Here is a 26,093-nt window from a genome sequence, read left to right as displayed (position 1 = left end):
CGTTGAAGGTATTGAAAACTGCTGACGAGACTGACAGTGACATACTTTTCTTGCCTCGGTTCAAAGATTTTCTGTCAGGATAGGCCAGGCTGTTTCTGTCCCAGAATTAGGCCTGAACCGCAGTTGAAATGGTTCCAGATAACCTTGCATCATTTAGAACTTTCCACTTGCATCTCTGAGAATAGACATCTGAGGTCAATTGGTCTTCATAAAACTTTAAAATTGGCCCATGCAAAAGTACCAATCATGCTGATGAGGATGGGGAAACTTTTTTATTTTGTACTCAATACTTCAATTTTCATTCATTCAGAGAAGGTGCACCAGCACATTCATTTAAAACTTTTCCTTGATCAGATTTATTTTTATTAGCAAATATATTCCATATCTGACTAACTGACATAATTGTTTCAAGAGTTGTTGAAATTTTCAAATATTTTGATCCTAATACTGTCCACCCAAGCAAAGGTATATGTAAACTTTAAGGTTGCCCAATTCAGGAGATTAAAACAATTATATGTCTATTGGGATAATAATAATATACACATCTATATATTAATGTATGGTAATGTAACCATTTCCCCCCCTTTTTTTCCTTTTCATTCTCACTCACTTTTTTTCTTACTTTTTTCCTCACTCTATTTTTTTTAAACAAACTTCTTCTCCTTGATGAACAGAAAAAGTGAGCTCCAACATCTATTTTTAGTATAAAACTAACAAAAGTCTTGTTAGACTAACTGGTATCTTTAGGATGACACAGATATCTGGCTATCAACTCAATCCCTCACAAAGCATTTCTAAAGGCTCTGAATTCTGAATGTGGGTTGAACTATAAGTTATAAATGTCACAGGGCTGCCAAAAACACCCTCCAAGTTCTCATCTGTGAAGAGTAGAGACACACTTCATAATGCAATGTCATCACTTTGCAAGTTGTTCTGCCCCCGGCTAGCAAACGATGTGGAACCGGAGCGGGGGAACTCACAGTATGATGACAGCACATCATGAGATGGGTGTCAAGGGTGAGAATGCAGCATGGGTGTCAGAGGTGAGAACTTGATGTGGGAGTGTCAGTGTCAGCAACATCCCCATGACGCACAAAGTGTGTCAATCCTTACTTAGAATGCAGAGTATTTAGAAATGCTTCTTGAACAAAAAGAAGAAGTGGTGAATGCCTGGCTATTTGGCCGTACAGTGGTACCTTGGTTCTCAAACTTAATCCGTTCCAGAAGTCCATTCCAAAACCAAAGCGTTCCAAAACCAAGGTGTGCTTTCCCATAGAAAGTAATGCAAAATGGATTAATTCGTTCCAGGCTTTTAAAAACAACCCCTAAAACAGCAATATAACATGAATTTTACTATCCAACGAGACCAGTGCTCCCTAAAATGAAAGCAATAAACAATGTACTACAGTCACACAGTCAATCAATCAGTAGCTGAACTGGGTTCCACACAGTCACAAAAACAACAACAAAAGTTGCAAAAACAAAAATGCAAAATAAATGGCAAAAATGGACAGACCTCAGCGTAACACTCAAAACGGAAGTGTGGTACTCAAAACGGATGTGTGGCATTCAAATTGAAGCGTAACACTCAAAACGGAGCACGTTCAGCTTCTGAAAAAAGTTCGCAAACTGGAACACTTACTTCCAGGTTTGCAGTGTTTGGGTTCCAAGTTGTCTGAGTACAAAGGTGTTTGAGAACCAAGGCACCACTGGTGTGTGTGTGTGTGCGTGTGTGTGTGTGTGTGTGTGTGAGAGAGAGAGAGAGAGAGAGAGAGAGAGAACACTAGAGCAGTGGTAGGGAACAGGATCCAGCCAGCAAGTTAGATGCCTATCACTCCCCGTCCCATGAAAACCAAGTCTGCAATAATCACAGAATCGTAGAGTTGGAAAGAACCCTGAGGGTTATCAATGTGAACCTTCTGCAATGCAGGAATCTCAGCTAAAACATCCATGACAGATGACCACCCAACCTCCCAAGTTCACCACCTCCCAAGGAAGACTGTCCAACAGCTCTGTCACAAAGCTCTTTTTTGGGTGCAGTTCATCAGGTCCGGAAGTGCATTATAGTGCTTCCCATACTGCACATTAGAGTTATGTATACAGTTCCACATTATTCAAACTGGTTTACCAAGGAGGTCTACCAACCTTGTTTTCTTTGGGTTTTTAGAAGCACAGTTAAGATACTTTTGCTCTGCAAGGCCTTTGAGATAGTTGGTTGAATGTTTTCCCCACTCTCTACAGCTACTTTGATTATACACTGTGTTCTGAAACATTTTAATCTCAGTTCTGGCTGTTTCATTGTGATGTAATGGGTTGTTCTGGTTTTTAATATTTATGGTTTTAATACAATTCCATTGCCTTGGGAGCTGCCTTGTGAACCATCCTGAGGACTCTAATGGGCTGAAAGGTGAGCCATCAATTTTAAAATGAAACAAACATAATAGATGGCTTTAAAAACACCACTGTTCATTAATAGGGCACTACCATTTGCATCCTTTTAGAGCCATTTGATGCGGATTGTCAAACTGCTTAATTCACTCTCATTGCGAAGAACAAAGGAGTCCGCAATAAACTTTGCAATGAGAATAAAAACAAGTATAGAATGAAAATGGCACATTCCGTAAAAACAAAACAAAAACCCAGCAGTCAACATCCCACAAATAGAGCTTCACATGAGGGCGACTTTAATCTGGCATCTTTCTCAACCCTAAAACCCACAAACACCGTGCTGTGAATAGTAGAGCCAGCTGCACCAAAGCAGCTTTAAGAGCAACCGAACAACACTGGCAACCTTTTTGACAGCTTGACAACTTGGTATTACATAATTTTGGCTGGGGAAAATACCCCAAGACCACACGCAGCTCTGGATTTGCATCCCCCTAAAGACCAAATTATGAAAGGCTCCTCTCCTTTCCTCCATCACTTAAAAACTACAGCCTGGGTGTTACTCACTTATGCAGGTACGGCCGTCAGCATGAAGTTTGTGCCCTGCATGGCATTCACAGTGGTAGGAACCCAGAGTGTTCACACAGCTCTGCTGACAGCCTCCACTCCTTACTGCACATTCATCAATATCTAGAAAAGAAAAAATAGGTGGTTGAGGTATTATAGGCTTCAACGGCACCACAAGGTGATGTGCCAAATATGCAGTGATGGTTGCCTCGGGCTCATGTCATTCCTCTGGTGCAGCTAGGAGGACTACAAAGCTTTTGCTTCTATTTTTGATTAACTACAGGTTGTTATGTCATCCAAACATGACAAGCCGTGCTTAATCTTAACTGTGGCTTGTTTGAAGCAAGCTAGCTTCAAACAATGGATTATGAAGTTATCTTGCTCTAGTAAGCCATAGTTCAGATGAAGCAAAGTTTAAGATCCAGACATAATGTTAAAGGCGAGCAAAAGCAGCTGATTTCAACCCCTGTGGCTGTGAGGAGAGGGGAGAGTATACAAGCCTGTATCTTGCCACTGTTCCCATAATGGGGGGGGGCATTGTTTATTGTGAATGTAGCAAGTATATACAGTGATAACTCGGGAGGCGAACGGGATCCATTCCGGAGCCCTGTTTGCATCCTGAAGCGAACGCAACCCGATTCTGTGCGTGCCACGATCTGCTGCTTCTGCGCATGACGTCATTTTGAGCGTCTGCACATGCGCGAGCAGCGAAACCCAGAAGTAACACGCTCTGTTCCTTCCGGGTCACCGCAGAGCGCAACCTGAAAATGCTCAACCTGAAGCAACTTCAACCTGAGGTATGACTGTATACGTATTTAGATTACTGCTCTGAGGCTAAAGATCTGGTAGGTTATTAATGTGTACATTTGATTTTCCTTTCTCCTGCCCTCTACTTCCCCAGTCCCTCAGTCTCCTGGCCTGCCTTCTCAGCACCTGTGCATCGAATCACAGAATTGCAGAATTGCAAAGCACCCCCCTAGTCCAATCCTCTGCAATGAAGGCATCTCAGCTAGATCATACAAGACATATGGCCGTCCAACCTCTGCTGAAAAACCTCCAAGCAAGGAGAGTCTACCACCTCTCATGGGAGCCTGTTCCACTGTCAAATAGCTCTTGCTGATGTTTAGTCGGAATCCCCTTTCCTGTAATTTGGATCCATTGATTTGCATCCTATCCTCCAGAATGGGAGAAAACAAGCTTGCTCCATCTTTCATGCGACTGCCCTTTAGATGTTTGAAGATGGCTACCATGCCTCCTCTAGGTCTCCTCTTTGCCATGCTAAACAGAGCCAAACTAGACATGCCCTTAAATACGTAGCAGACATGAACAGGGGAGTCCTATTTTCACTGTGAAGACAGCACGCAGGAATGGTTATCTCTTCCCCAAGTTGGGGGTGATCCCTGCCATCCCTGTAGGAAACGAAAGCCACATCAGCTCCTAGCTATGTGGGATTCAGAAAGGGAATCTCCATTCCAGAATACCTAGGGGAATGAAGAGACCAGCCTCACCTTCCTATCACGGTGGAATTGGACTCCTGTTCCCCCGTAATTAGTTTAGAAACCAAAAGATGTGCCGCAGGCAAAGTGCAACTGCTCCCCTTCTTCCCAGGCACAATTTTGGCCTGTCTTTGAATTAGCTATTTCCCCTGTATCTTGGCCCGCGCCCTGCTGTGTCCTTTGGTAAACCCATTCTGTTCTCCTGAACCTCTAGGAACTTTCCATCTGTTTAGAGCACGTACTTTACTGCTCAACAGACACCATGACTTTTAATTCCACTGGGGCAAGACCTTCCTGCCTGCCTTTTTGTGATCTTCTATCCCCCGCAAATGCGAAAAGAGATTTGCTTTGCTGCTGACTTGAAGGAGCAGGAAAAGCCTAGGCCAGGAGTCACTGAAATTCAACAGGCTTCCGAGACGCAGACTCCCGAGGATGAAGAAAGGCCCTCTTTATGCTTCCCACCCTCATAAAGTTTTATCTGAAGCTCTCTCTCTTTATCGCTCAGCTAGGATTCAGAAATAGGTGCTGCTCAAGTCAAAAGAGCCAATGTCTCCAAACCAATTTCACAATATTGTAATGGTCTTTATTTGAACAAGGCGAGAGGCAGAAGGGGAATATTAAAGGTAAAGGTAAAGGTACCCCTGCCCGTACGGGCCAGTCTTGCCAGACTCTAGGGTTGTGTGCTCATCTCACTCTATAGGCCGGGAGCCAGCGCTGTCTGGAGACACTTCCGGGTCACGTGGCCAGTGTGACAAAGCTGCATCTGGCAAGCCAGCGCAGCACACGGAACGCCGTTTACCTTCCCGCTGGTAAGCGGTCCCTATTTATCTACTTGCACCCAGGGGTGCTTTCGAACTGCTAGGTTAGCAGGCGCTGGGACCGAACGACGGGAGCCCACCCCGCTGCGGGGATTCGAACCGCCGACCATGCGATCGGCAAGTCCTAGGCGCTGAGGTTTTACCCACAGCGCCACCCGTGTCCCTAAGGGGAATATTAGGTGAATTCAAAAAATGTAGAGTAATAGTATTAACTGGATGGGGGTGTGAGATTACTTCCCCTCCCTCCGAAAAAAAACCTAATAAAAACAATTATTTCACCTGTCTGCCTTCCCATCACCCCCCAATTCCACCCAAGCTCTCTTCTTATCTCTACTTGGTATTAGCAGAAGGATTACAGGGCAGGGGCTTTCAACCAGTGCTTTGCTATGTGAACCCCTGGTCACCATGAGAGAAGGATCAAGGATGTAATGATGCCTCTTCCACCACCATGAGAGGGAATGGATCACACACAGCTTTTAAAGTAAGGGCTGCTGAGCTAGGGACCAACAACAGGCTTCTGGCTGCTGTGTATGTTCCTATTCATCTCCCGCTTTGTAATCTGAGCAACCTGTCAGAAACTGTGAAAGAAAGAAACTGTGAAAGAAGAAAGAAAGAAAGAAAGAAAGAAAGAAAGAAAGAAAGAAAGAAAGAAAGAAAAAGAAAGAGCAGCACTATCAAGGGTCTTCTACATCTTGTGGAGTCTGGTGCCAAGGAAAGGTCAAGCAAGCTGTCCGTCAGGCAAGCTTGTTCTATTACGGACCTTCTCACTGAAGGACTCTTGATAAGCTTCCAAGGAACCTCAGGTTTCCAGAGAACAGTTGGCTTCATGCAGATGTGATGCTGAACTGTGGCTTAGCTTTATGTGAACAGGCCTTGGGCTAATATAAGCCCCTCTCCTCCTCTGACATGGTTCTGGGACACTGGAAAGTCTCACTTCCACACAGAAAGTTGCCTCACATGGCATCAAACCACTAGTTTATCTAGCTCAGTATCATCTATACTAACTGACAATGACTCTCCAGGTTTTCAGACGCAGTCTCAGTTTCATCCACCACTCCCTGGAGATTGATTCTGGGAATTCATATGTGCAAAGCATGTGCTCTAGCCACAGAGCCATGACCCCCACCCCCCAAGTGATGTGTCATTGGTACCACAGGTCAACAGAAGAGAAACATGAAGTGCACAGCATTGCGTCACTGCATGGACAGAAATGGAGCACCAGCTGAGGAAGCCCCACTGCCCCTCCAGGCTCTGGGGAGGGTCTCCTCGAGAGCCAGAGGCTTAATGAGCAGTTCAACCAAGCCCTGCTGCTCATGCCATATGTCAGCTGGGCTGGTCAACAAAGCCACACAAGCCAGAAGGACAGCACGGCCCACACAGCTGATGGGTCGAGAAGATATTAGGCGGGAGGCCTCAGCAAAGCCCTGCTTTGCTTCCTGCTCACAAGGAGACCCTCCCCAGAACCCAAAGAGGAAGTTCTCTTTGAGCTCTGGGGAGGGTCTCCTCGCAATCCAGGAGGACTCTCCAGGGTCCTCCCCATTTCTGGGATCCACTTCTGGGTTCCCAGCACTGCACATGTGTGCAGTTGCACACGAATAGAGCATGCAAAAATGGGGAGTTGCCTGTATGCGTCTTTTGGCATAGTCACAAAGGAAGCCTATAGCAAACTACATCCCAACTTTTACCTGATCAGCTCTCAGATGCAGTGCTAGGAATCACTTGCCAAATTCTAATCAAATCCTTCCCAGACATCTCAGATCATCATGTGATCCCTTAGCCTTTTGGGAAAGGGGATGGGTTGCTCTGACTGCCCCCCTCCACACACACAATTTTCCAGAAAGGACAGGGGTTACTGGAGAGGGTAGCATTATATCAACTTTTAAATGAAAACATCTGCTTATCCTATTTGCTTTCAAAACAATCTCTGCTTTTTATTTCTCTTCCATTATCTCTCGCTCTCTTTTAACACTGATACGCACTTAAAACCAACCTTGTAAAAATGAAAGGGGAAAAAATGTAGGGGAACAGCTTGAAAGAAGACTTTGAAGAAAGGAGAGCCTTGGCTTTTTCTGGCCTCAATTAAAGGTTTCGACAAAGTTAACTGCTAATACCTTGCATGCAAAACTTGCCCATCTGAAGCCGATGCTGGAAACTGCTTCTGTTATTTTTAAAACCGGAAGATTGGCCTTTCTGCATCGCTTCCATGTCAGCGTCGTACTCAAACGTGCTGTTGCATGGCGCTATACATGAGAAGTTTCACTTTTTTGTGCAAGCTAGCCATCTGGAAGCATTTCTGCATTAGCAGATGTTGTTTTGAGATGTAAATAATAAACAGAACATATTCCCATACTCCTCATACATTACACAAAGGCGGGTGAAGTTCCTACATCTAAATTTTAGCATTATTCTATCATGCCACTTCCCCCACATCTTTCCACCATATACAAAATTAGGAAATTCCGAAGGGATTTTGTGTTCTGTTGTGCACAGAGAAAGAGAGCCTGGGTCCCTCCAGAAGTTGCTGGGCTGTAGCTCCCAGCACCACTGGCCATGTTGGCTGGATCTGATGGAAGCTGGATTCAAACAACATCTGGAGTTCACAACTGACGGTATAGCAGGTTTACATTCCCCAATGTTTCATCCATAAATTTACTATAATGGTTTGGCACCAGCTGCACTGAAATGAATGAAAACTATCCTGGCAAAGCTTTTGGATGATCTGACAGCTCAAACTTCCTGCTCCTGAAGGACTAAAAAGCTTGGAATCTCCAAATCTGAATTATACACAACAAAAATGTAACCAAATGCCTTTAAAGTTTTGGGTTTTATTTCCCATCAAGTGTAGGAATCAATAATGCAATTAAAGGGAACAACAACAACATAAGAAGAAGTCGCCGTCTTCTATATATTGAATATTGTAATGTTACTTTTTCTTTTTGCTATATGCATTCATGTTTCATATGTTTATATTTACTGTATTTTTCTATTTTGAAAAAAAGTAAAAGCATAGGAAAAGAAGAAATTCTATAATTTTATGCCACAATTCCCCAAAATTGTATGTTATAGGGAGCGGCCCATTTTCCTGCTATTTTCTTTTTGGTGATGTGTGGTGGGAGGTTCCCATTGTGAAACTGTGTTAGATAAGCCCCAATGAGCAACCAACTTTAGAAATTCTTAATATGTGTCTTAATCCAGAGCAGCACCCTAATACAGTTTCAGGTTAAGTACGGACCTCCAGAACGAATTAAGTACTTAACCCGAGGTACCACTGTATATCAAATGAACACTGCCATCATTGTTAGTTCACTCATGAGTTGACAATCCTAATAACTGAAACCATAAGAATAATTTTAAAACGGGGTTAGAAAATGAAAATGAATGGTGGATATGTGCATTTTTCTTTGCAGATGGAACCCAGTAGTTTAAATTTACTTTATTAGAAATTTGATAGTGGCTTGCCTTAACAAACCAACAGAGACTGCCTTCTCTGGATCCTGCTTATAAACCATATGTTAGATTTGGAAACACTACAGGTTCTAATTTAAACTAATCTAAACAAGGATGAGAGAATAAACCTGGATGCAAGGAAAGTAGTCTAAAGTATTGACACTGAGCAATAGAAACAGAACTGATAAGTAGCTAATATATTGCACAACCTCTGTTTTTAATAATTGTGTTATGGGCATCCATTTGTTACAATAATGTGGTTCGCTCCAAATGTTGCTAAACTATGTTAGCAGACATTACTGCTTGGATGAATTAGATTGAAATATGGTAATCACTTACAGCTTATGGAGTTCAAAGGCTTTATTCATGCAGGAACTATTTACAACTATAGAATGAGAGAAATAGCAGGCATCTTTTCTGGATAGAAGAGTAAACAAAAATGCATTAGCTTTTTAGGGGGTGGATTTAACTTAAGCATAGAGGCTTACAAACCATTGCTGGCTAAATTGCTACACAAGCAGTGACCTCTTGTGGTTTAAACTAACACATGCATTAAACAGAAGTTCAGGAGATGGAAATGTCTTTGCTTTCCTCCAACAGACCTGTGGCCATGCAGGCTGGGGCTGAAATGAGTTGTGGTCCAACAATATTTGGAGTATACCATATTAGCTACCTCTATTTTAGGGAGATAACTGCCTAACTGATCAGGCTGGTTTTCTGATACAAATTTGTTGTAGGAAGATGAAATCCATCATGTTTATGGGAATACGCACATTGCTTCCTTCCAGCTGGAGGGTGGGGAAAGCTCAGGGTGTGTGTGTACAAAAGAACCAAAGCAAGTTGTGAGACTATAAGATGGAAAACACAAAGAAACTGCTTCTCCTCTGGAGATTTGATGAGATCTGGGCAGCTGACTTGTTTAGTAAGCGTGTTAAGCTGTTTGCTTCCACCTATGCTGAATATTGGTAAATAAAATCAACTGTTACAAAGATGCAGTACACTTCCAGTAATCTTTCTGTCCAGACTCACTTCCCAAACCTGGGGAAGCACTGGTCCTGAAATTTCTCCCTGCTCAGGCGAATGGGAAGTGTATAATAATATCTGAAAGAGTGAGTTTCCAAACTGGTGTTCTTAGGACCCTGGGAGTTCATGATGAAAGACTGGCATTGATAGACAAGCTATTCAGAAGAAAGCTTGCTGTTCACTCTAAACTCTCCCCTGTGATGCTCAAATGCAAAGGAGCACTGGGCACATTCTATGCTACAGTCAGTTTCTGCAGGGCACTAGCTAGGTCTAGTCAGTGACCTGTAGAAAATCAGAGCAGGCCACAGAAGACAGCCCAGAATAATCTGCAACATTTAGGCCATGGTTGACATAGAAGGTTTCCTCAGGAGACAAATGGCTCTGAGCTTGAGAAATTTGAAAAATCACTGGCCTACAGTTTCATGAGTCAAAACCAAGTGCTGTCAAATAAATGGTAAAAAGCAAAGCATCTGTATGATCAGCAAGTCTGACTGTGATACAAATCCCAGCATACCTAGTTAAAGAGTTTCAGAGCACTTTGGCAACAACAACGAAAGTATCCCCAAATCAGGCAACATCTTATCATTGGGCAAACTGAGAGTTTAATTTTTTTAAAAGAAAGGTAGGATGATTCATGAAGTGTGGAGGATGGTGATGTTCTCACATGGCTGTTCATAAACACCACCTCTCTTCCGCATGCTAGATAATAAAGAAACAAAAATGGCATGTCATTAACTGGAAAAGTGATCTTTTCCAGCACATCAGAGCTGTAAATAAAAATCCAACTGAATAAAAGCCACAGTGCAATCATCTGCACTTGATCTGGCAGCAGATGTAAACTACTTCTCAAGAAATTGGTAGCACTGATGCGATAAGAGCTATTTGGCTTTAGGGTGTTCAGTTTTTTGTTTTTACTTAGTAGGGCCAATTATCCCCCTGACCCAAAAACTAAGAGTAGGGGAGAAATTCCATTCAATTCACGTTGAAAGCCAAATCTATCAAATTCACACTTTATGAAACAATAGGAGAATTGAAACAAAGTCATCCTTTGAAATTCACCACTTATCCAGATTTTGCAATACAGTTATCCAACCAACCAATGTTTACAAAAGTGTGTATACTAGGGGAAAGTATGCATAAAAATCAACATCTTACATGGAAACACATAAAAATGCATTACATTCGTGGCAAAATGCATTTATTGTGATAAATTCACACCAGAATGCTTATGAATTTTCATAGAATCTTAGAGTTGGAATGGTCCAACTCCCTGCAATGCAGGAATCTCAGCTAAAGCATCCATGACAGATGGTCATCCAGTCCCTGTTTAAAAACCCCCAAGGAAGGAGAGTCCACAACCTCCCGAAGAAACTGGTTAAAAAGAAAGGAAGATCAAATTGCAGCAGAAATGTGGAGAACTAAATTTAAGATTGGAAAAATGAGAAATTAAGAGAACCAAAATGGACATAGCCTTCCCAGAATTCACAGCATGGCAAGCAGCAGGCTCTCTAGATATTTTCCTAGGCCTGTGGCCATCGCATGATGTCTTTGGGCCCAACAAGATGCTATGAGAAATACGTGGTTTCATTCCATGTTTCTCCTTTGAGACCATGGTACACAGGTGTAGAGGAGATTAAACAGCACCAATCAGTTTGTATTATTATATGTATAAGCATGTTTTATTTTGTGATCAGTTTTGTTTGGTTTTGACATCTCACGTGAACTGCTTAGAGACTACACATATTAAGCGGCATAAAAATTCCTGAATAAATTTAATAGTTGCTGCTCTTCACTCTCTTGGAGACACTATTGTTGAGCTAAATAGCAGCTTGCCTGCCCCCCACCCTGCCCCTTGGGTGAATAACAGCTTTAGGGAGCTGAGATTTTCATCAGGACCTGATGCAGAGGAATGGATTAACCCGTGCCACAGTCCCAATCCTGAATGAGCACGCCTGCACCTTTTATTTCATTTTTTAAAGGGGTGTGTGGAAATCTTGTGCATTTATCTATTTGGGTGCTGTCTTACAAACATGTGGGGATATATGAAGAGCACCCACCAGGGAGCGGGCCCTGGATAGCTTACATCTCCATGCCATTCTTTTATTTAATTATTTTAATTAGATTTATATATATATATATCAAAAGATCTCAGGGCAGTTCAAATTGCAAGTTTTTACAAATGCAAGTCTTTGCTTTACACTGCTTGCTCCTTGAAACAATGGTCTAGCCATGAGAAATATGCTTGCTGTGTAAAGTATGGTCCAGCCATTTGATGCTCCTGACTGAACCTTCTAAAAAAGAGGTAAAGAACTCGCAACCTGAATTTCATCCAGCCCCACACTGCAGGTACCACTTCAGCTTCCCTGCCATGTTGTGCTCACTCCTCTTAATTCCAAATTATTGATGAATCCCTTCCCCTCAACCTCAAATTAAGTCACCGCTCTTCAGTTTTCCAGCACAGCAAGTATGTCATCAAATGCAGCAAGCTCTCCTTTGAAGTGTTGCAGTAAGTAGTTTGATTTTGGCCGATACTCTGATTTTTGCAGTAAACAAACACACAAACTCAAGAAAGTGCCACAGTTATTTGTGAACTGGGACTTCAATATCTTGCTCTCAGCAAGACGTGACAGTTTTTTTTTGGGGGGGGGACTATGCTGGGGGTGCGGAGGAGGGAAGCAGAGGAAAATGTCTGATCTTTTGAAAACCTCTGCATTTCCACAGCAGCTAGACAGATGTGTTTTTGCCAAGCTCAGTGAGGGGCTTTCCTCAGTTCAGCAGCTTTCCTTCCTACCATGCAATGGCACAGTAGGCAGGCCACACAACAGAGGGAGGCTCATGCAAATACCTTCGTAATGCAAGCTAACGTGCCCTACTTCACAGATCTGCTTTGCAGATTACTATCTACATCGAAGAAAAACATAATGTGTGCATTGCACAGGTGCATGGCAATGGAGCACTTTCTTTGACACACGTTCAGGGATCAGGGAGATACCGTGTGCATCAGCTTCTGGTTCATGGCTGTGTGAATGAAGAGACACTTGTTCTGGCATGCAGGTTGCATGACATGAAAGCCAGTTCTTATGGTGAAGTAAAAGAACCCAACAGAGCCCCCTGTAAATACGGTAGGTTCGGCAGGTAATAGCAACCTTTATTCTCAATGCTCAACATCAACAGAAGCAGTGACCACACTCGTATCCTACTCAATGGTGCTCCCAAGATTGAGGACCATCTCGCCAATGTGAACTTCTCTGCACATACTCAGATTACCGTTGGAGACTCTCTTGGCTAGGTGCAGAGACATTGCTAAGTACTTAACAAAAATGGGCATGAACCAATAGGCACAAATTTGCACATGTGTGGATGCAAATTTAGAATGTGAAGGCCACAAAAGTAAGACAACTGAAACTACAATAACCCACAAACCTGCTATATGGCATGGTATGTAGCTTGCCCTGATTTTAAACTACAACCTTCATTGTTATGGGTTGGGGGCTGAATTATATGATCTCTTGGAGTTCCCCAAACATGTGCTTCTGGCTATAAAAACAGGGATCTGGAGAAGAGGTCTGCTAAATGGTTATACCAGTTTTTGTTTGTTTGTTTGTTTGTTTGTTTATTGCCCTGTTTACTGCCCAGCTTCCGGGCTTCCGATGGGCATCTGGTTGGACACTGAGAACAGTTTTTTTTTAAAGTGTTGGTGTTGTTTGAATCACATTCTCATTCATATCCTACACTGTGTGATAACCACAATGCAGAATTTAATATTGTCTTGTGATGCCTCTACCAAGAACTTGCATGCCTGTACAGATGATTCATCTGTAGTTTAGAATATGCTGATTTTTATTAATACATTGGCAGAGAAAAATAAACTCTAATTTATACATTCAGAATTGCACATTAGCTGCTGGGCTGTCTTTTTAGAAACAACATCCCAAATGGTTGAGATTCTCAAAGTATGAGTGGCTGGAGTAGGAATACAATGGTATTAATTCAAAGTCAAGTAGTAGAGAATAGCAGCCATGCAAACCCTTCCCAGCACATTTCCCCTCTTTCAAAATGAATATCCATTTATTCTTGACAACTGCAAAGTGTATTCCTATAATTGCAGAGATAATAGCCCAGCTGATTACATCCATTTGTCAATGGTAACAACTCTCCTTTCCTTTTTTTTTCAAACAAACAAATTATTGCCACTTAGGAAAGTGGAAATGTTGACATTCTCCATAACTCACATTCAAAAACAATTCATACGTGTACAAAATGGCTGGTATAATTGTTATGGAAATCTATCGGAGCTTTCCAGTACAGGAAGTGCTGTTCATTTAATTAAGAAAAAATATATAAACACTTTGCTCAGTCTGAAGGACAAACAATCCCAGCTGGACACAGTTGCAAAAACTGTGACGGTAAACCACGAAGGCATGGGTAGGCAAACTAAGGCCTGGGGGCCGGATCCAGCCCAATCGCCTTCTAAATCCGGCCCACAGATGGTCAGGGAATCAAAGTGTTTTTACGTGAGTGGAATGTGTCCTTTTATTTAAAATGCACCTCTGGATTATTTGTGGGGCATAGTAATTTGTTTATTTTTTCCCTTCAAAATATAGTCAGGCCTCCAACAAGGACTGAGGGACAGTGAACTTGCCCCCTGCTGAAAAATTTGCTGACCCCTGCACCAAGGTTTCATATGCCAATTCAGTGGAGGGGGGGGGGGCTATCTCTAGAGGGTTGTAAGAAGAAAAAAATTCTGAACGAAACAGTGGATGTATGATTTTTGTGGTTCATGTCAAATCCCACAGGTCCCTGGTTTCTTGTGACAGAGCGTTCCACCAGGTCGGGGCCACGGCCAAAAAGGCCTCGGCCCTGGTCGAGGCCAGTCTAATCTCCTTGAGGCTCGGCAGATTAGCTTAACTATTTATCCATAGGCTCATCCAATGACAAGTGAACAATTATAACATAAAATTCAAGACTAATGATTACATTCCTGAACGAAAGACTACACTGTGAGGAATTCGACTTGTGGTGCATTTACCTTAGTTTGCCATGATTTGAGGGCAATCGATGCAGAACTACAATCTCACATTGCTACATCAAATGACTGTTATTCAGTTCAGTTTCATGAGTACTATGATTTAGCAGAGTTGACAAAGGGCAGGAAAGGTTTCTCCAGCATGTTAACAGAGTAAATTAAGTGGACAACATAGCTCCACATGAGAGAGAAACTGACAAAAACTGGTTGAACGACCTTCCTGCTTTTAAATTGTAGGTTTTAATGTTCAACTGTTTTACCATCGCATACGTAAAAGCCACCTTGAGAACACGGTTGAAAGGCGAGGTAGAAGGTTTTTTTTTACAAAATAAAATAACAGAATGGAGGCTTTCTTTGAAATCCATGCACTGACAGAAGATAAGCTTGCCTCACAATGCACTATTCATCTTAGCCTTAGTCTTTTAATTATTCAGGGCTAATCAATATGTGTTTCAACCCTTTTAATTGTGAGTCATTAATGGCATTTATTTACATCTATTCACAGGCTGAAAAGGTACCTTCTTAATTTAACAGTTTGCCATTGCCATTCTAAATTCCAAGGTACAGTGTACTTTGGATAAATTCAGACGGTCGTGAATTGAGTTGTGGCTACTTGTACAAATTCACTGTTTATACAAAAATCCCACAATGTTAATAACTCATATGACCTAGATGCAGGTACTCTCTTCCCTAATGCAACCATAGCGGTATGCCTGGCCCCAAGTGAAAGTGAAACCTTTGGTATGAAATTACTTTGAATACAACTCTGCCCACACACCCCAGGATCCCATCATAAGTGCTAAGTCTTCCTTAATGGATATAACAATCCAGCACTTCCAACACAGTTATAGCTGTATCAGGAAGTACAGAACCCAAGACAAGTGTTGGAAATGCTCATTATCATTTGCATTGCAATGTGGATGAAAAGTTCCTCATGCATGCACCTCTCTCTCGCTAGAGCAAAGCTTACGATAATATAGGAGAACAATCTCTTCCAAATTGCCATGGGCACCGCAACAGGGGCATTACGACAGAAGTCAAGACATGCTCCATAAATGCAATCTGACTCTTCATTGAACTTAGTCGAGTTAATTGAAGTTGATAACCAAATAAGTGGCTTGAACACTAAGATGGTGAAACCTTCAAACAGTCTTTGCTGAAGAGTTGTGGGAGCAAAGAATGTCAGGACTGCATTATATAGTGGTACCTCTGGTTAAGTACTTAATTCGTTCCGGAGCTCCGTTCTTAACCTGAAACTGTTCTTAACCTGAAGCACCACTTTAGCTAATGGGGCCTCCTGCTGCTGCCGCGCCGCCAGAGCACGATTTCTGTTCTCATCCTGAAGCAAAGTTCTTAACCTGAAGCACTATTTCTGGGTTAGCGGATTCTGTAACCTGAAGCGTATGTAACCCGAGGTACCACTGTATATGAGAATAAGCAGGAAAGAGCAGCTTCAGGGGGTCACTCACATGTCTGTTTTACTGTCGTTCTTATAACATGCAAAGCAGCCCTGGCATACTTTGATTCCACATCTCTTTGCTGAAAACTATTCCAGGATTTGACCCCCTTACTGTTAAAGCTCCTTTTCTGATTTTCAACCTCTATTGATTAATAGGCAATTTGTAGCTACTTGTTCCCAGAGCTACCTTCAATCCAAATTGCTGCACATATTAAGCTTTAAATGCACAGCTCTGAGAAGAGGATCAAACTTTACTATCCAGAGGAAGCAAAAGTTGCAACAAGGCTCCAATTCTACCTCCACTGTTGGAGACAGTATACTTCTGGATGCTAGTTGCTGGAAACCGCAGGTTGGGAGAGTGCTGTTGTGTTCGGGTCCTGCTTGCCAGTTTCCCATGGGCATCTGGTTGGCTACTGTGGGAACAAGATGCTGGACTAGATGGGACACTGGCAAGATTGAGCTGGGCAATTCTTAAGTCCTCATGGGTACTTTAAAATTGACATTCATGGATCAGGTGCCCATTCTCTAGATCAGGCATGGCCAAACTTGGCTCTCCAGATGTGTTGGGACTACAACTCCCATCACCCTAGCTAACAGGACCAGTGGTCAGGGAAGATGGGCATTGTAGTCCCAAAACATATGGATGGCCAAGTTTGGCCATGCCTGCCCTAGATCAAGCTTCCTCAGCCTTGGCCCTCCAGATGTTTTGAGACTACAATTCCCATCATCCCTGACCACTGGTCCTGCTAGCTAGGGATCATGGGAGTTGTAGGCCAAAAACATCTGGAGGGCCGAGGTTGAGGAAGCCTGCCCTAGATGATCAGTCATCAAATAAAGCTCGCAGGAAATTATTTGACACTTGAAGACTTCCAGAACTCTGCAGACACAATCCAGTAAGACTTCAAGGTAATTAAGACATGGTTTTTTAAATGGGTTTATGTATGTTCCAGTTTTGCAGACAGGAAACTGAAGCCAAGTGATCATGAAGATGAGTGGCTATATCAGTGATTTGATGCATGGCTGACCTTTTGAACTCACAATTCCAGGGTCAAATCCCAACACAGTAAGTGAAACCACATTGGCTCTCATGCCCTTCATTGGAAAATCTATAATATGCTCATTTCAAGAAGTAAATAATGTATGACTAAAATGCTAATCATAGTACTTAGCACATATGGTCAACACAATCATTTAAGTAGAGTTGTGTCATATTTTCCAGTTTTGATTTGCAAGTAGAAACAAGCAGATTTGGTGGAATTCTCTCTCTCTCCCCCCCCCCCAAGAACAAAACAGACTGTATAAAATGTTAACGTAATTCCAATCTTGTTTGGCACTATTATTTCCCCTGGTTGTATCATCTTCTCATTGCTGGTTCAGCAATGCAAGCGGATCCTATCCCATCATTGAACACAGGGAATGGAATCATGTTACTGTCCTACATAGCCAATCAGATTTAGCTATGTGATGAGTTCAGCGTGGGCTAGTGAGAATGAGCAACATTTAAATGAATAACTGAACATTTTCACCACAAGAATTGAAAACAGTATTTTTCAGCATAGCCAAAATATTCATGAAAAATTGTCAGTAGCTGCAGCTCAGCTCATCATCGTCCACTGAAAATCTTGGAAATTTGGAAAGGAATGGCAAGTATCAGTTTAAAGACAAAAAAATAATAATCAAGATGTGATTATTTGACACATGGCCATTACATTTTTCAGTACTCGTTGAGATTTAGTGCTTAGTTTTACGGAGAATGAAATAGTCTCAAATGTTACATGTTTTAGAAATTGGATACTTGCCAAATGCTTTGATGATTAAAAAAAAATCTTAAGAATGTCTGCAGATCAAATTACAAGGATACAAGTATTACACTAATCAGTAAAACAAAAGACTGCTTTCATCAACAAGTGATCACAGGTTGTCACTCGTCTCTGACTTCAGGAGATTTGATGGAAGAAAACTTGGTGATATAAATTAGAAATGACAGTCCACTGAAGGGAGTTAACACAGGGGTCACGAACTCTTTAACTAATTTCTGAAGCTTATCAATGTGAAGAGACATATCTATTTTCAGCCTGCGTTGCTCACTCAAGAAACCAGAATGTGGGATAAACTGGTACCTTGAACTCTTTAAATTTTATTAATTTCACCCCGCAAAGAAAATGACAGGGTCCTCCCCCGTGGTGTAAATTAGCTTCGTGAAGAAAGTTGTCCTACGGGTACAACCCTACACACACCAATTTAAGGCTTGCTTCCGTTTTGAAGAAGCTGTAAATAGGACTGGGCTATAAATATAATCTGTACATTTTTCGCCACAAGGTGCCACTTGCAGTCATTTCATAATGGAGATGCATGCATGTAAAACTAGTTGATTAAAACGGAATGGTGAAAGAAGAAGACTGTCACCTGTGACAGATTTTGAAAAATCCGGGGGGCGGAGGGAAGGAAACAACAAGCTTGCAGAACCTGTGCGGCTTCACAACACACAAAAATGTCTTTCTCTTCTATCTGGTGCAGAGCTCTCTCAAGGGTACTGTAAGAAGTCATGACATGGTAGAGAAAACCCATCATGTGGATCGAGAAAGAAAGAAATGAGAGTGAGTGTCTGGGTCTCCCACAGGCATCTGACTTGCTACTGTGATAACAAGATGCTTGATTATGATGGGCTTTGGGCCTGATCCTGCAGCACTCTTCTTATATTCACTCTCGGTACACAAATGTGATTTGTTGTTGTTTAGTCGTTTAGTCGTGTCCGACTCTTCGTGTCCCCATGTGATAAAAGCTTTCATTTCACAGGGGACAAGAGTGGTGTTCTCTAGCAGACATAAAGTTTAGCCTGGAAAATGGAAACCTGAGACTAAGCTCCAAGTCAGGGGTAGGCAACCTAAGGCCCGGGGGCCAGATCCGGCCCAATCGCCAGCGTGTTTTTACATGAGTAGAATGTGTCCTTTCATTTGAAATGTATCTCTGGGTTATCTGTGGGGCTTGCCTGGTGTTTTTACATGAGTAGAATGTGTGCTTTTATTTAAAATGCATCTCTGGGTTATTTGTGGGGCATAGGAATTTGTTCATATTTTTTTTCAAAATATAGTCCAGCCCACCATATGGTCTGAGGGACAGTGGACCGGCCCCCTGCTGAAAAAGGTTGCTGACCCCTGCTCCAAGTGAACCTTGGCCAATGACAAGGCGAGGAATTCAACCAAGCACTATGGCAGTTGTTCCATCAGTGCAAGCTTTGCCGCCCATCTCCTCCTCCCCAAACTGTTCTGGGGTTTCTCACAACCCCCTGACCCAATTTTGGAGGTGGAGCATGCAGAGGGAGAAGAAGTGGGGAAAGCCCTGTTGTGCTAGTGGAAGTCCTTGCATGGTCTTCTGCTAGTGGGACATTAGTGGAATCCCACCCAAGAACTGCAAAACACACTACTGTATTCACTAAAAAATAAAAAAGCTATGTGGGTGATAAATAAGACTTGCTTCCCCTGCAAATGAGCAAAAAATCCTTCCCGATAAACTACTAATGCTTCCATTCAAACTCATGGTGACTCCATGTGGCTGGATTTACCACAACATTAAATAAGGCAGGAGCAGAAATGCTATGCTGTTTATGATTTCTGGTGAAATCTTATTCTCATATCTCTGAAATGGAACAGTTCTTTATTGTTAGCAGACACAAGAAGTCACAAAGAACTTGCAGGGTGATCCATCCCATGCCATTGTTCCCAACTTCTGTTAGTCACAATGGCTGATGGAGAACCTAGACATTATGTTTCTCTTGCACCTTGGTCAGTTTGCTAATAGACAGGGACAGATCTATCCTTCATTGATTTGTGTACCCTTCTTTGAACCCAGCTGCTTTAGGGGCCTTCTCATTAACCCATTGCAATGAATGAAATCTAGCCAAGGGTTGCACAGATAATCATTTCCCTCCCTTTGCCTGTACAGAAGTATTGAACATGCTGGGTATGGCTGATGGGAGTTGTAGTGCAACAACATCTAAAGGGGACAATGTTCCTGCTCTATCTGTACACCTATATCATTTTGAAAGTGACCTATTATAATAAGAGAAGTCTCCAAATCTAAGCAATTAGTACTAAATAACTGCCCAGTAAAGCCTATGATAATAGATAAAGTGAAGCTTTATGCTCACTTTAATTAACAAAAGCCGTTGTTTGGTAGAAAACCTGAATCCAATTTTACAAAGTTTGTCATATAAATGTTTTTACATTCTGTGTGACTAAGAAGTGAGATATGGGAGATAAAACTGTCATAACACAGCAGATGCAGAATTACACTTTGAAAAGCTAATCAATCCACTCCCCTCCGGCGTTTTTATTTAGCTGCGCGCTACTTCACTAAACAGGAATTTACATCACATCTGGAATTTACTTCCAGCTGTGAGGACTGCCCATTCCAGTGCAGTGAGATAATCTAAAAGTTGTCTGCTATAATTAAACTAGATTACAGAAAAGGTTCTCAAACTGTCATAGCAGGCTTCCCCAAGTTGATGGAAGTGTCAAAACCTCAACAAATGTAAGAGTAAAGGCTGATGTTTAAAAAACCGAAGGACCACGGGGAAGCTGCCAAAAAGCACTTACAATCCTATACATTGATAGTATATAGCAGCTTTAAGGATGATAGGATAGCACCAGTATTTAGACAGAGAGCAGCTGTGTGAAAAACCCTTGTAAATAAAGTTACAGGGCTGAGGAATGGAAATAAAAAATAGTAATGTCCCTGATTAGAACAGGGGTTGGGAATCAGCTCAAGGGCCACATTTCTTTGTGAACAACTTTCGGAGGACCTCATGCCAGTGGTAGGTGAGGCCAGAAGCAAAAATCATCACGGCCAGAGGGAAAACTTTTATACCACATGTTGCATTTGCAGCATAAGGTTTTTCTAGACACCCGGCCTCCCAATTCTACACTCAAGCAAGCAAGAGGCATTGCTACAGGTCAAGGCTACATCCCAGACAGGCAGTATCACTCAAGGAAGGCACAGAGCAAGGCCTGTGAGGAGTGTGGCCTACAGAGAGGCCTGAGGGCCAGAGAGAGAGAGAAAGAGATCTAGAATGCCACATGTGCTCCCCTGGCCTCAGTTTCCTCACCCCTAGATAAAAAAGATAGCTTCTGTACTCCTGTACTGGCTTAGCACTATTTCTTCTTTGGCAATCACTCGTAGCCGAGTAAGATTGTCTTCCATGAACACGATTTTAACAGTGAATCTGTAAGTGGCTGGGGAGGCCAATTCTGGATCTACAAATCCTTCCACAGGGGGAACATAGGTTTCCAGGCAGGAGTTGAATCATGGTGAGGGTTTGTCAAGCGTGCCTTCCTCTTAGCAAATCTCTCCCTTTCGTCCTGAGTTCAAGCGTCTTCAAAGCCCACGACATCTTTGGTAAAGGCTGTTCTCAAATTGGAGCGCTCACAGGCCAGTGTTTCCCAATTGTCGGTGTTTATACTCCTTTTTTTTTTTAAGATTTGCCTTTGAACCTGTTTTGTTGACCACCAGCATTATGCTTGCCATTTTTAAGTTTGGAATAGAGTAGTTGCTTTGGAAGACAATAATCAGGCATCCGCACAACATGACTAGTTCAACGTAGTCGATGTTGAAGAATCATTGCTTCGACACTGGTGATCTTTGCTTCTTCCAGTACACTGGCATTAGTTCGCCTGTCTTCCCAAGTGATGTGTAAAAATTTTCAGAGACACCATTGATGGGATCTTTCGAGGAGTTGGAGATGGCTTTTATAGGTGGTCCATGTTTAGCACTGTTTATATACTGACTGGCTGCAGCTCTCCAGGATCTTAGGCAGTGAACTCTCCAAGCCCTACCTGGAAATGCGAGAGACTGAAGGTGGGATCTCCTGCATGCAAAGCAAATGTTCTACTGAGTTATGTCCTGTCTTGTCTGGGGAATGGGCAAATATTGGAACATACTGTTGAAGGTCCCCTTTGTTAACTAATTGTGAGGATTCTCACAATCCTCTGGCACTCATGCTTCACTAGAGCTCAATATGATGGGATTGTACATTTTTTGCGGGAATCTGACCCTCATCTCTAGATGATCCAAATCCTGCTCCTCTGCTTTAACCCTCAAAAGCAGCGAACTGCCATCCTAGGCTGATACTAACTGCCACTGATCTGTCTTCTCGACATATCCTTGGTGTAACAATAAGTAGTGCCATGACAGATAAATCTTTGCATTCAGAGAAATAATGGGTTTCTGGAAGACTTATGGATTGACTCAGTTTAGTGAGCTAGAAAGCCTTAAGTGTTTATTAGTATAATGATGGATAGGAATCACAGTGGCACTCATGCATTGTAACAGCATCAAGCCAACATCGACCGCACTAACAGCATGTAAAGTTAACAAGACTTCTAGCTGACTTTCCCTATTTCTGGATGTGTGAATTATCTAAGCCAATCAAAAGAAAACCACACGAGAACTGAATGGAAAACCTCAATTAAAAAGAAGGCTTGCAAGAGCAGCTGGTAGCTTTCTGGGGAAGTTAACTCATCAGCTTTTCTGAGTGGGATGGAGAAGTGTGGGGTACATTTAATTGCAACAAATATTTATAGTGGAGTACACCCAACGTGTTAAAATACTGGGAGGCAAAAGAGGATTTTTGAGTGAAATCCTAACTCAAGACGAAGCTTGATGTTTTGTGCAACTAAAGGGAAATAGTTGTATGGAAAACATCCATGATAACCATTTTAAAAAATGTGTTTCGCAAACAGGAGTGCTGTTATCCAGGAGACCAGAAGCTATGCATCAGGGACAAGTCACATGATACCCTCCGGAAGTTGCTGGACCCAGCTCACATCAGTCCCAGTCAGCATGAGCCAAGGGACAAGGAAGAGGAGAGCTGCAGTCCAACACTGGGAGGGCACTATGTTGGCTAAGATTTCTATGACGAGCAACTCCACTAACTAGAAAGAAACCTCTTGGCAATGGAGGCCAGACAAGCAAGCAAACAGTTTAAAATCACCCAACCAGCAAACTTATGCAGGAGACAATGCAGATCAAAGCAAACTGAGATACATACACCATGTATGTAAGGCCCCCATGAACGGCCTGAAACCACACCGGTGGGATTAAAGGATATTTTATTCTTCCCTGACCAAGCATATGCTGCCAGAGTTCCAAATGGCATATTGTGGAACAGGGTATAAGCTTACTTATCCTAACTATGCTTGGATAAAAACCAGGCCAGTCATTTTTAGGAGAGGGATGTGGAATCTGTGGACCTCGAGATGTTGTTGGTCTCTAGCTCCCATCATCCCTGACCACTGGGCCATGCTGGCAGAGGCTGATGGGAGCTGGGAGTACAACCCACCTTGTTTCTAGATTATAGAGTGATAGAGTTGGAAGGGACCACGAGGGTCATCTAGCCCAACCCTCTGCAGCGCAGGAATCTTTTGCCCAACGTGGGGTTTGAACCCACAACCCTGCATTTAAGAGTCTCGTGCTCTACCAATTGAACTATCCCAGCTTCTATAATGTTTTGAACTGTTTTTAGAATGGTGATGGTGGTGGTGGATTTGCCACCATGGGCTCCTTTGGGAGGAATTATAGAATCATAGAATCTTAGAGTTGCAATGCAGGAATCTCAGCTAAAGCATCCACGACAGGGTGGGATATAAATTGGATGGATTCATGGACAAATAAATAAGGAAAACATCTGGAGGGCCCCAGGTTCACCATCCATGCCGTAAGAGCACAGCCTTTATGGGCTAAATTATTGCTCAAGTTTCAGGACTTCCGGGTTGGCGCCATTGTTTAATGGCGGATTCCCTCCGAGCTCCGGAGGGAATCGGCTCCGTAGCGTCTGGGTCTGGCCGCTGCGGCGAAGCGGGGACCCCTAAAATCACAGGCGCGGATGCCTGTGAACACAGAGACTCGGCGGGCACCATTTGCGCCCCCCCAATCCGCGACGGAGCCTTTTTAAAGGCTTCGGAACGGAGGCAGGGTGAGGCGTGGTGCTGAGAGTACTCCCTCGCCTACGGAGTGAAGCCGCAAGCCATTGACAGAGAGCGCCAACTTCTTCCAAGACTGATTGGACTCTAAAATATAAACCCGTGAGTAATACGGAGATTGGAACTTTTAAAATTTTTAATTTTGGATTTGGAACGAGCGGGAAGGGGCTAAAAAGGAAGTTCACCCCCCCTCTTTGTAAACAATCTAAAGCAAAGGACTGGGCAGCTAAGGTCGAGAGAATCTGTTTTTTGTTTTTTAATGAAAGATCCTGACTTCACGGTTTTGATACTATAAGAAGACTTACTGGAGGATAAAAAGAATTTTGGGAGCTGAAATTTCACCCCCCCCCCGAGACCCGGGAACGTCCTATGAGAAAGCCTGTTGCATTGAAGATTTTGACAGCTGTCAAGTGAGCTGCTAGTCAGCTAGTTGTCAGCTGGAAAAAGAGAACATTGTTTCTGCTGTTTTTGCTGGTTTACTTGGTATAACTTGTTGAAAATAAGGAGGGCTGATACAAAATAACTGGACTTTTGGTTTTGAGCTGAAAGGAACAACAAGGAACTAAAATCCCCCTAGAGGGGTAATAGGGACATTACATCACAAAAATGGCTGGAGTATGTAAAATCCAAGCAGAATTGGACAGAGCACTCGTTCTCTTGGGAAACTTGCAAGATGAGTACAATGCTTTGTCTACAAAGGTATCACTACTACACTGGACAGTAAACAACAGTTTTGAGCCTGATAAGGACTTGAAACAGGAAGCCCATTCAACTGAACAAATAAATGAAACTGAAAGTGTAGATACGATGGAGCAATATGTTGTTTTTGAAGAAAATGAAGGAGGAGCAGGAGATTTGCAGGAGTCAAAGGAGAGTTGCAATATGAGGCCTGACATGATGATAAAAAAGGATAATAAAAAGTGGATGTGGAAAGCCTGGTCTGAATGGGAGTCTGGAAAATGGAGAGATCCCTTTTGGAGGAGATCTGAAGACCTGAGGATTACAAATTTGTTGGTGAAAGCTGGAGCGTTGGGGACATTTGGATTTGAAAGAAATTTGAAACAAGAGTTGGAGCACCCCATAGGCTTTGCCTTTAAGTATGGAGGACTGGCTGGAAGCGACATGGATTCTGTTGGGCCGGAGCCCCTCCGAGACTTGGGGTTTAACATCAAGGACTATCAAAGAGACCGGCAGAAAGGAACTGAGAGAGATATAAGGGCCTCGGATGTGAGATCTCCAGGCTAAATAAATAATATAAAGACTGATGGATATTGTTTGGGGACTGGAACCGGGAAAAGGGTGGGTGGAGGTTGGGAATCCAAAGGGTACATAAGGATAATTTGCTTTTTATATTTTTTGTTAGTGGTAAGGAAATTGGGTAAATCGTGGAAGGGAAATTTTGGTCGACTTTAGGAAAAAGGTTTAAGAATAATCAATGAGGTATAAGTATTGATGTGTAATTTTAATAAGGTAAAATTGGTTTCTTTTCTTTTTAAATTAATTGAAAATAAGGCTGTTAAAAATAAATTGAAGAAATGGAAAAAAGAAGTAAAGTAAAGCAATAGTATGTTAGAACAAATGTTTAAGCTAAGGTAAAGAAATAAGTTAAGGACTTGCGGAACTGACAATTTAAATTGGAATACAAGAAGGGGAGGTGTGAGGAAGTCTGAGAAATAAGGTTAAGAATAATAAGTATTAGAAACTTTATGTGTTTTTTCTATTTTTTTTGTTTAGTTTTGAATGTTATGTATTTTTGTGTTTTTTGTTTTGTTTACTTTTTGTTTTTGTTTGTTGTGTGTTATTTGAAAATGCTAATAAATATTTAATTAATTAGAAAAAAAAATAATTATTGCTCAAGTTTCAAAATTCAAAATCAGAGAAATTTACAGAATGACC

At 42.3% G+C, this 26,093-nt stretch overlaps 1 protein-coding gene across 12 annotated transcripts in view; it reads right to left on the bottom strand.

Annotated features, from left to right (window-relative positions):
- Positions 1-26,093, bottom strand: part of LOC128414741 (multiple epidermal growth factor-like domains protein 6) — a 211,322-nt gene that overhangs the window by 80,048 nt on the left and 105,181 nt on the right. For all 12 annotated transcript variants that reach the window (XR_008330721.1, XM_053390456.1, XM_053390461.1 and 9 more), the window contains one exon: positions 2,953-3,075. Coding sequence is in view for 11 of the 12 variants with exons in the window: in XM_053390456.1 (XP_053246431.1) it covers positions 2,953-3,075 (123 nt within the window). In the remaining variant the exon portion in view is untranslated. The remainder of the gene's footprint in view (positions 1-2,952; positions 3,076-26,093) is intronic.

The sequence above is a fragment of the Podarcis raffonei genome, chromosome 5 (assembly GCF_027172205.1).
Source record: "Podarcis raffonei isolate rPodRaf1 chromosome 5, rPodRaf1.pri, whole genome shotgun sequence".
Lineage (NCBI taxonomy): Eukaryota > Metazoa > Chordata > Lepidosauria > Squamata > Lacertidae > Podarcis > Podarcis raffonei.
This window is presented reverse-complemented; position numbering and strand designations above follow the sequence as displayed.